This window comes from Centruroides sculpturatus, unplaced genomic scaffold, assembly GCF_000671375.1.
Source record: "Centruroides sculpturatus isolate CEXI.00-Female unplaced genomic scaffold, Cexi_2.0 scaffold41, whole genome shotgun sequence".
NCBI classification, from domain to species: domain Eukaryota; kingdom Metazoa; phylum Arthropoda; class Arachnida; order Scorpiones; family Buthidae; genus Centruroides; species Centruroides sculpturatus.
In genome coordinates, this window is record NW_019384983.1 from 1,031,869 (window position 1) to 1,043,477 (window position 11,609).

Here is an 11,609-nt window from a genome sequence, read left to right on the forward strand (position 1 = left end):
TGAGAATAATTTTTTATTTTTAGAATTTACAAAAATGTTTTTAGAAATTTTACCGATCCCATTGTTTTAATTTTTTTTTTATTGAACAAAAATCTAATATTAATGTTTAATTGTCCATTTCAAACATGAAATCATCATTCCAAACTTGAATTTAATTTTATTATTATTATTATTTTCTTTTTGTTAAAACTAGTAATTTATCTGATGATTCTTGTGAAAAAAGCATTCTAACTAAAGTTGAACATGTTTAAAATATAGATATACACAGATTCTCAAATTTCTTAATGCAATTTAAATTTATGAAGGTTAGGGTCAGTAATATTTTGGGATTTATGGATCACATTGCAATTTCATTTTGAAAAAGCAGTCTTCAAATATTTAAATTAGAAAATAACACAGAGGACTGCAGATAAAGTTTCTTTAAATAAATTTCACACAACATATCTTTATTCTTAAGTAAAAATAATAAAAATGTTATATATTAACATTTTTGGCTTGTTTACTTTATAAACAAAATGAGAATTAAGATGCTTTTATTTAGGTAAATAAAATCAACTAAATTATATCTTGGTTATTTCACATTTTAATGGGAAAAGTTTTGTTACATAAAAAGCTTTTTTTTCTGGAAATTATCATTTATTGTTGTCAGTATAATACAGAACTGCAAAAATATTCTAAACTTTTTACAACATTGAGACTTAATTTTTTTTCCAATAACCAAAAGTTTCCACTTATCACCTTCTAACATGTTTGAACATCATAACACTTACATGAGCCATTGCTTTCTTTAAATCAGTGTTTTATGTGTGTAGTTAGGATTATTTGGTATGATACAATAAAATAGGCCATTTTTATGTCTATTAATTAACAAGCATTAAAATTTTGGAAGCAAATTGGGCAGTATGGATTTTTATTGTTCGTGTTATGAGTTGTTAATTGAGAGCTTCAATAAATGTCTATCCTTATCTTCATGCTTTTCTTTTTGAAATGTTCTCTGTTGTCCTTAGTGCATTTCAGTTATTCACTATGTTGCCTGACTGTGTTTTTTATTGAATGAATCACTATTGACCCTCATATCTTACATTGCAAGCATGCTCATAGCAATCACTGTCCCATTTAAATGACAGAATTTGTTTTGGTTAAATAACAAAAACAAATAGCTTTTCTTGATTTGGTTTGGTCTTCGAGATTAATTCCACAAAACTGATTGTTTCATTTAACTGGAATCTACTGTTTATATGAAAGAACAAATCTATATATATATATAAATGGACGTGTGTGTCCCTATATTTCACTTTTCAGCCAAAACTACACATCGCACATGAATGGTGTTTGTATGTGGTAGTAGCCCTAAGTCTCCATTCGTGCACTATGGTGGTTGCGTCTCGATAGTTATAAGGGTGCGAGAGATATGGGCTTGAAAGTGGTTGAAAGTGGAAGATTTTCTATTTCGATTTTAAAAATTTTCGAATTCGAATTGGTTCGATTATAGAACGATTGTAAACGTTCCAGAAAATTGATCAAATTGAAAATAGTTCGTTTGACTGGACGTAAAAATTCTCTAATTAGTCTGGAAACGGGGGACCTAATTCTTGCATTCTGTGAAAACGGGTAAGATTAGCTATAATGTAATTATCTTAATCTTCACTATCGTTACTTTTTGCCCAGCGAAGCGGGTCCTTGCAGCTAGATTCTAGATTACTTAGAAAAACAGTCTTTTATATATATAAAAAAAAACTATATTACATACAAATAAAAACCCAGCGAAGCAGGTCTTTGCAGCTAGTTATTATATAAAAATAGTAAATTAGTTTCTGAAGATACACTTTATTATTATTTTATACAGAATAAATTTTAAGCAATCTTACTTTGAAAATTAATTTATACAGTAAACACTACTATACATGCATACATGTATTTGATGTGAATACATATACATACATTACATGTATATACATATACATACATTACATGAATATACATGTTTCAATTGTAACTCAAAATATATTTTGAAGTATATTTAGAACTGCTGCTTTTATATATGCTTATTTATTTTCAAGGCTTTATTAAAAGATTTAACTGGAAATATAAGATTTTAAATAAATATTTTGTATTGTTTGATAAAAGATCTATGATAATTATCTTATCAAAATCTTGAGGAATCTGAGAAAAATTTTAAAGAAATTTTATCATCATATCAAGGGTGCCATGACATACTTGTATTTGCCAATAAAATATTTGTTTATAAAATGTTCAATGAAATTGATATAGAATAGAGATGTCTAAATCAACTGTTTTATTGTCCTTGCTTTGACATATCAGCTGAATGAAGTAAAATTGTCATTCCAGTGTAGAGATAATTATTAAATTTTGAGAAATTGTTGTATGAGCAATATAAAACTTGTTTAAGGGATACAAACAATATGGAATAATTACTGATACAAATAATTTTGTACAAGTATACACAAATTCTTTTTATTGTATCTTTATATTGACAAGGATAAGAATGTTTCTTTGAATAATGAATATTAGATCTATCATTTAAGATAAAATTTTCATAAAATAGGTTATATAAATAAATATAGATGATAAAAGTTTTATAAACAAATAATGAAAAATAACTGTCTTTTATTGACAGTAATAAAATTATTTTAACATTGTTATATGTCTATTAATTTTAAATTTTATATTTGATACTTTCAGATAATAAAAACACTTTATTATTTTAAATTTGTTATGTTATGTTGTGATGGTTGATAAAAGAAATTGTTCCATATATTCATTTATAAAATTTCAAACACTTTGAAAATAGCATTGTGTATATCAGGACTTGCATCAATGACCTTTGGAAACAAAAATATTAGTTGCTCTGTCTCAGTTTAAAGCATGGTTTTTCAGTTTAAAGCAGGGTTTCCTAGTGGTCAATGAAACTTTGAAAGGGGTCGATGAGCAAATTAAATACATGTTGAATATGTATATATAATAATTTAATATTGTTTAATTATTTATTAATTATAATCATTAAAAAATTCTTGAAAATATTTTTACAAGAATGTTTACATTTTTGAAATTTTACATATAACTTACAAGAAAATGTATTGAAGAATAAAGTGTATATTTATTTAATACATGAAAAAGATTGGGAACCACTGGTTTAAAGTACTATAATCATGTTTTTTCTTCAGAATTCACATTATTTCATCGACTAATTTTGCACACAAATTAAAGTTTGTGAATCCAGATAGTTATTTTTATTATTATTTTAATACGAATTGCATAAAATCAACAATACATTATATAACAGATTAATCTATATAAATCAAAGTAGATTTGTTGCTAGAATCATTTTGGCTGAATATTAATTTTAAACTATCAAAGATTACAATCATGGTATAATCTATATTATACTAAAGATTGTAACTAAAGTGAAAAACTAAATATATAGTACTGTAATTGTATTGTCATTAATTAATTAATTAATTAAAATACATTACATAATTATATTTTTTTTTTTGCTGAAATCACAAACTAATTTGTTTTTGTAAGTAGTTCTGAAGGATGTGAGGTTTATGTTTGGGCTTGGAATAAAATAATCTACTTTTAAAGCAAATATACATATGGCTACATCAGATTTCTCAGAGTTGACATAAATGTAGTATATCATAGAATCATGATATGGAATATTTTCTCAATTTTGATGTACACTACTTTTTTGGACTTTTTGGGTCTCAAAAGTTGAGTGTTTATTAGAATTGAACACAAAGTTGACTTAATGCTGTGTCATTTGCTTTGAAATCTTGAAAATCAGATGCACATTAGATTTGTTGGCACATCATTCATATCAAATACTGTTTCAAAGTATTTCACTGTTGGATCGTGAAGTGGACAATATTTAAATATGATATCAGATAAACAAAAACGTTTTGCAGTTTTTGCAATAGTGGCTATTGCAAAAACTACCCAATTTCTTGGTTACCTGATACATTGTATCATGCTGAAAAACAAAATGTAACATTACAAATCTATTACATCTTCAATAAATTACTAGATGTTTATAGATTTCATATAAAATCAAAAATCAAAGCTGGCTAAAAGAAATTAAAATGAATACTTCACAGAAGTTTAGTCATTGTTTCTCCGAAATTATGAATTGATTAAAAAAATCTGATCAGTACTTTAGTTATGTTTTTCTTGTCATAAATTAAAAATTTGTTTATTTTACTCATTCACTAATCTGGACTAATTATTATATGGGCTTGTTTAGATTAAATTAATTAATGATGAGTTTATATTAATTAAGAAGTAATGCAGAGGAAAACAAAGTGAAAGAGAATAAATACGTATACAGTGGGTGATTGGTTAATGAACCATTCCAAATCTTTGTTTGCTATCTGAATTGTTTGTTAACTGATTATCGATTTACCATAGGTTTTTATGGGAATTTGATTAATTTGTTCTGGAGACCCTAAAAAATAAAAAATATATACTTTCTTACTATGTTTATTTATATGTAATAATAAAAATACATACATACACAGTCATTTTGCATTTTTATTAGTCATGTTTTTTCCGTTTGTAGGGTTAAAGAATCTTTCTAAAGTTGATTGCTCTTCTCTCTTCTTTAGGATTTTTCAGAAGTAATTAATAGCATTGTAATTGTAGAGATCCCTAAGCCTATTAACCTCAACTGGTTTGGATGCCATTCTAAGACCTGTCATTCTGACATTATCTCACTTCTTCAAAAAATTGTTTAATAGCAGATATCGACGTTAATTCTCTTTCTCAGAAGAAAACATAGCTCACTGAGTTTCTTGGTGTTCTTCATTCAAGAGTTCTTGGTGTTCTTCTGTCGTCATATGAGTTTCAGGTTCCATTATGACCTGTTCAATATTCTTTATTTCTCAGATGTGATTTTTGTTACTCCTTTAGCTGCTTGAGTCTTCTTGATAATACAGTATCTTTCTTAGATAAGATTGAACTGGGCCCTACTGTAGACCTGCTGAAACCATATGGCCCAGCAACAACAGACATCAGACATCTGCCCACTCTCTACCTTTGCTATTATACTCTCACCTTTCAAAAATAAAAACCGATGCAAAACTTAACGAGTGCCTGCCCGACAGTCTTGCAAATACTATAAAAAAATTGTTTCTGTCAGAAAAATAAAAGGCTGTAATTACAAGGGAGAGTTTCAAAGTTCGGAGGATTACTATCTGATCATTATATACCAAGTTGAGCATCGATGTCAATGTCTCTTGCATGCCAAAAAGTTTTGAATTGTTGTCTGAAGACAAGGGAAGACCAATTAGCATTCATTATTTTACGTCACTTCTTCTTGTGTTTGTTCTGTGAGGTGTTTGTTATCTGAACATAAAAATCTTTTGCAAAAGTATTCGTTATCCGATTTATTTGTTAACTGATCACCCACTGTATTTTAAAAAGTTTTATATACAAAGTGTGACAATTTAATTCTCGGAATTGCTGCATAGTGTCACCCATGACATAATTATGTTGAAATGACATGCATTTATATTTGAACATGTTTGAACTAATATATGCATAAATTTCAAATAAATTTCAACTAATATGTTCATAAATTGCAAGCGGCTTGGAATTTATGCACATATTAGTCATGCAAGTCAAATGCATGTCAAGTTTAGAGATAGTTGTTAATTAGCTATTGGGAAGGTAATAGTTATCTGTGTGTCATAAAAATGGGTGACTGAAATTTATAGCAACATATTAATATTAAATTTTGTGTGAAAATTGGCAAATGCACTACCGAAACATTACAGCATGACCCAGAAACAAAACGTTAGAGCATGCAATGAAAAGCCCAGAGTTTACTGTTCCCTAAAAAGACGTGTGTCACACTCACAGTTCAAGACCTTGCTGGTATGTTTCTTTGATCAGAAGGGAATAGTTTACCAAGAATTTATTGAACAGGGTCAGAGTCAATCAACAATACTGTTTAGAATACTGCAGAGATTATGAGATTCTGCTTAAAGAAAAAGACCCGAACTGTGGCCTGACAAATGGATCATTCTTCAAGACAATGCACTAAGTCACAGTGCACTCACTGTGAGACATTTTCTGGTCAAAAAAGTAATTATTCAATTAGATCATCCTGCCTATTCACCTGACTTAGCTCTCTGTGATTTCTTGTTATTTCCTATATTAAATGCTGTGCTGAAAGGACAAGGATTTTCTAATATAACTAATATACAACAGAACCTGCATGTACTCTTAGACAGCTGCTCAACAGTATTCTGAAAAATGAGTTCCAGGCCTGCTTCCAAAAATGTCATTTAAGTCAGTGTATAGATGCACAAGGAGAGTACTTTCAAGGTGACAGTAGCCACTAGTGTACTAGTGTAGTTTTTAAAGGTGCATTCCAAGAATTAAATTGCCATACTTGTATATATATATAGAGTCGACCCCCCCATAACACTTGTTGATTTTTCTGTTTTATATGAATTTCATGTTGTAAGAGTCACTTAGATTTTACAAATACATGTGCCGAACTGTGAATGACTCACATATTTGTAACATCTAAGTGACTCGTACAACATGAAATTCATATAAAATGGAAAAATCAACAGTGTTATAGGGGGGTTGACTGTATATCAAAAATACTTGTAGTGCAATTTAAAATATGTAGCATATATTTATTTTAAAAATTTGATATTTTTGAAAAAATTATGTCAAATACTGAATCTAACAAGTTCTAAGACAAAATTTATTTTCATGTTTTCTTGTAAGTGATGTGTTCAAGCTATAGGAATAGTTTTTATTGTTTTTATCTGTTTTGTTAATCTGAACTAATTATTAAATAAAGTTGAAAATATTTCATAATAAACAATTTTGGCAATCTTATGAAACAGTTTTTGTCTATTGGACATTATTGTCAAGTTTTATATATTTTCAATATAATGAGAAACCATCAGAATACTTTCTCATGCAAACATTTTTGGTTTATTTAAAATTTAACATCAAATTATCATCATTCATATATTTATTTAAATATTAATTACTCGATGTAAACCAGTGCTGGAATAAGCAATTAAAAATATATCATCCACATAATGAGTGATTATCTTTATCTGGATATCTTTGTAATTAGATTTATTAATAGTTTCAGTTAAAACTGGACTAAAAACACTTCCTTGTTTAATTCTCAAACTAGTAAAAAAACAAAGATTTTGAACAGTTAACACAACATTGTTCAATAATTTTTTAAATATTAATAAGTTTACCCACTTTATCAAAAAGCTGTTGATAAATCAACAGAGAAAGCATAAACTGTCTCATTAATGTTTCTTGAATTAATATATATAAAATAAATATATTATCCATCATAGAATATCTTGGATGAAAATCAGTCTGGTTCTTATATAAAATATTATTAATGTTTAACCATTGTAAAGAAATTTGACAACAAAATTTTGACATAGGAAAACAAAATTCTTCTAATTATTTGGGATAAATTTTGAACCATTTGTATAAACAAGAATTAACAAAGAACTTTATTTTTATGAGACTAAAGCCTGTGCTACATATCTACATTATAAATTTTATATATTGATAGAATAATAAAGAATTAAATAAAATATCATCAGTTCAACTGCATTTTTTCTGTGTATTTGAATTGTAAAAATTGGATTTGAAAGAAACAATTGCTTTTATAAAAATTGCCAAATCTTTTGACAAACTTTGTTTAATAAATTTTACTCTGCTGTTCATTTCATCATTATTTTGCTTTGCATTCAGATTTAATTTTTGTTCATTTTTCATTATAATTTGAAATAATCTTTACATAGATGAGTTTTCTTTATGAAAGCTTTATTATTAGAACTTCTAATAAAAGTGAGTAAAGAATTCTTATTTGTAATTAAGAAATTAAATTTTGTTAAAAATGTGAACAATAATTATAATCGGAATAACTACTAATAAAAAATTTTTTTTTCACAGTTACAGCCTAGTGGAACAACAAGTTTTGCTGGTGGACTTATTTCTGCTGCAGCTTCTGTTGCTTCTTTTTGGAGGGCAGCAACAGGACAAAAATAAATATATCCTAGTCTTATAAATTTTATACTTAAAAGCATACTTGAGTAAAAAAATCATTTATATATATAGTCTTCCCTCCATCTCCAGAAATAACTGTGATGATTATCTAAATCTAACAAATATAAAGTGTAAAATGTAATTTTAAATAGTGAAAGATTAGTTCTTCAGATAAAAGTATTTCAGATGATGCTTAAAACATTTTTTTCTTAATTAAAATATTTTTTAATAATTAAATTCTGATATAAATATTTTTTTGTTATTGATATACTATCAATAATATTACAAACATTATTGTTAAAATATTCATAAATCATATATTTTATTAATTAAATTTTATAAAATATTATAATAATAGGTTCATTTATGAGTTGGATTCTTATTTAAATGTAATTTTAATGTTTTAAGCATTAGTAATTTAATACTGTATTTTTTATTCCTATAATTTTGTTAATGACAAAAGTAAAAAAACATATATAAAATGAAATTGTATCTACTGCATACATATAGATATTTAATTTTGAATGTAAAAAAAAAATATATATATAAAATATGGAATTTTTGTGAAATTAACCCTCCATATAATACATATAATAAGCACAAAATGCTTCCATTATCATAAAAATCTAGCACTCATAATTTGGAAGCAGACCCGAGTCCTTCATATTTCCACAAATCATATTGTATAATACTGTACATAATGTAAATTTATTATACAACAACTTTATATGCAAAGTGAATATCAGTATTGTACAATAGTACAATAATAATTTTCTTAAATGCAGTTCAAATTTGTTTGTCCAAAACTGACAGAGTTTATCACTGTATATACATAAATATATATATACTGATTTATGACAAATGTAAATATCAAACTGCATATTTATAAATTATGTTGTACAGTTATGATATGGAAATTTCAGTTTTGATGAATGCATGTTCTCTAGATGCTGTTTGTTGCTATTTTTAGTAAGTATATTGGAATATGTTTGCAAAAGTATAAGTTCAACCAATAGATCTGAATTAAAACATTTTTATGACAATTTAATATTTTGGATAAAATTTTAATAGTTGCAGATAGGAATGTTTATAAAATTTATCCTCCAGTAGAATTTAAACTATTAATTATAGTTTTTTTAGTTTCGAATGAATGTAGAAGTATAAATGAATAGAATGATTTTTTTAATGTGTATCTGTTATATTAAAAATTTTTTGATGCTTTTAACATTTGTTGTGTTTGAAATGATTTTTATAAAAAGAAATAACACCATTAAAATTCCTCCCAAAAATGTTGATCATATAAAAATTAATACATACATTTTTGTCACATTTTTAAACATTAATCACAATTAATCCTTGTAAGTTTAATGTTTAAATGATCTATTATCCTTGAAGAAAAATTCTATTAACAATGAAATAGAACAATTTATGAAAGAGAAGTATCCCATTGGTAAAAGGAAAAATGCTTGGGTGGTGTGATCAGTGCGTAGATGTTTTGTTATCTAGTCACCAAATCAAAAAATGCACATGTATAGTCATATATGTCATCAACTTGTTAATGACTGTATTCATTAAAGTATTCTGAGTATAATGTATTAATTTTGTTACTAGTTTTTTGCCTTAATGTATTTTAATTAATTTGTAAAATTTTTTTGTATTTCAAATGAAATATTGAATAAAACAACAAACATATATTTTACTACATATAAATTTTCATGTTTTCAGGATTTATGATAATTATTTTATAGGACAGAATTTAAAGACTTAATGAATTTTAAAACATCACCATAAAATTACTACACTTATAAAATTTATTTATTTATTTTTTTAATAAGTGCCTTGTTTTGCAATTTTTCTTGTGTAATACAATTACAAGCAATTTCCCATTTTTAATAGTTATCCTCACATAAATTTGCTTAATTGACATAGTAATTATTATACATTAAATACATTCTTGTTTAGTCATTGTATAAATTCTTGTGAATGTATATTTTAAAAATTTAAGAATATATATTTTTTATTAAAAATATGTTTAAACTTGAAATTTGAATGAAAATATAATGATTTATACAATTAAATTTTTCTTCTTTTAAAAATATATATAAATGACTTGTTAATATCCCTATTAAGTCATTTAAATATAATTAACAACATACTGTATAAATAAATGAAGTATATTAACAAACAAACAGTTTGTATATTATATATAAAAATTTAAATAGGAAATATTTGAAAGTCTGTTTTAAATTCAGGATTTGCTTTGAAAACAGATGAAAATGTAAATTTAAAAAATTATCTTCAAATATTTATATTTTTAATTTTGTAGAAATTTCATTATTCAAATTCAACTTTATATTAATTTTAGTTAGTATAAATATATTTTAATCGCCAATTATGTAATAAATTTGAGCTTTAGAATGATTCTGAAGTTTATATTTTCATCTATCTGCTTATGATCTTGACCTTTAATGGTAAGAAAACGAAGGGCTAAAGGTGAACCAAGGTTATCAACACAACTGATAAGAAACTTGTCAGGATAAATTTCTAATTCTAACTGATTTACGTTTTTCGAATCTAGAAATTTTTCAAGTAAGTTCATTTTAAATTCAATTTCTTAAAATCTTGATAAACTCTGAATTGTTTACAATATGATAAAGTTTAACCTTTAGAAGAAACTTTAAAACATCACAAAGATGAGTCAATTTGTAGCGTAAATTTCATTTTTGAGATTAACTTAATGATAAAAGATTTATCTTCATTTAGGTACTACTTATCGTTTTCATCTTAATTTCGTGTAGTAATTTAACCCTCTACAAGAATATTGAAATCAACGAATAGAGTTGAAGGTCATATTAATCGATCGTTCCTCTTTACAAGTCATAAGATGTCCTGTTTTCGTTTATTATTAACATTTAGTAACTACAAAATATTTGAAATAGGATATGTTAGTCGGATTGAGACTGGTGGTTCTTATTTTCAATTTGCTATTTTTCTATTACAATTTTAATATTTCTATCTTCAACAAAAATTCCAAAAAAAAGAGAACAAATTGTTCTCTCTTATTTCTTAATGTGTGACGAGAAGCAAGCTCATTAATACAGTGTTTCTCTTGTAAGTTTTCACGTTAATAAAAATAACCCGAAAAAATGAGTTTTTAAATAAGAATCACTCATGCCGCCATTTTTCAAGTTACTTGTTCTGCGTTCATCATTATTATTATTATTATTATTATTTTTAAATAATTTATCAATCACTCAATACGAAAGTTTTATTTTCGGGTAGAATTTATTAAATATGCTTGTGGAAAACAGATTTTGAGAAGTTATATTGATTACAATCAGAAACATTTATTTTTTCTTGAAGTGTTTACGAATCTATTCCATCGAAGGTCGCTCCAAAGTCCAATGGTTCCATCGTTGAAGTATGTAGTGTATTTAAAGATAATAACATAAAACAGTGGTCACTTAAAATTTTTGATCACAGCTGTTTAAATTTAGTTAAATTTTTCTTATACACTCAAATTGGTTCATTTCTAAGTGAGAACA

The 11,609-nt window shown here is 25.8% G+C and overlaps 1 protein-coding gene across 1 annotated transcript in view; it reads left to right on the forward strand.

Annotated features, from left to right (window-relative positions):
• Positions 1-8,515, forward strand: part of LOC111632835 (beclin 1-associated autophagy-related key regulator-like) — an 80,773-nt gene extending 72,258 nt beyond the window's left edge. The window contains exon 6 of the mRNA XM_023377364.1: positions 7,972-8,515. Coding sequence (XP_023233132.1) covers positions 7,972-8,067 — 96 coding nt within the window. The 3' untranslated portion in view covers positions 8,068-8,515. The remainder of the gene's footprint in view (positions 1-7,971) is intronic.
• Positions 8,516-11,609: the final 3,094 nt, after the last annotated feature.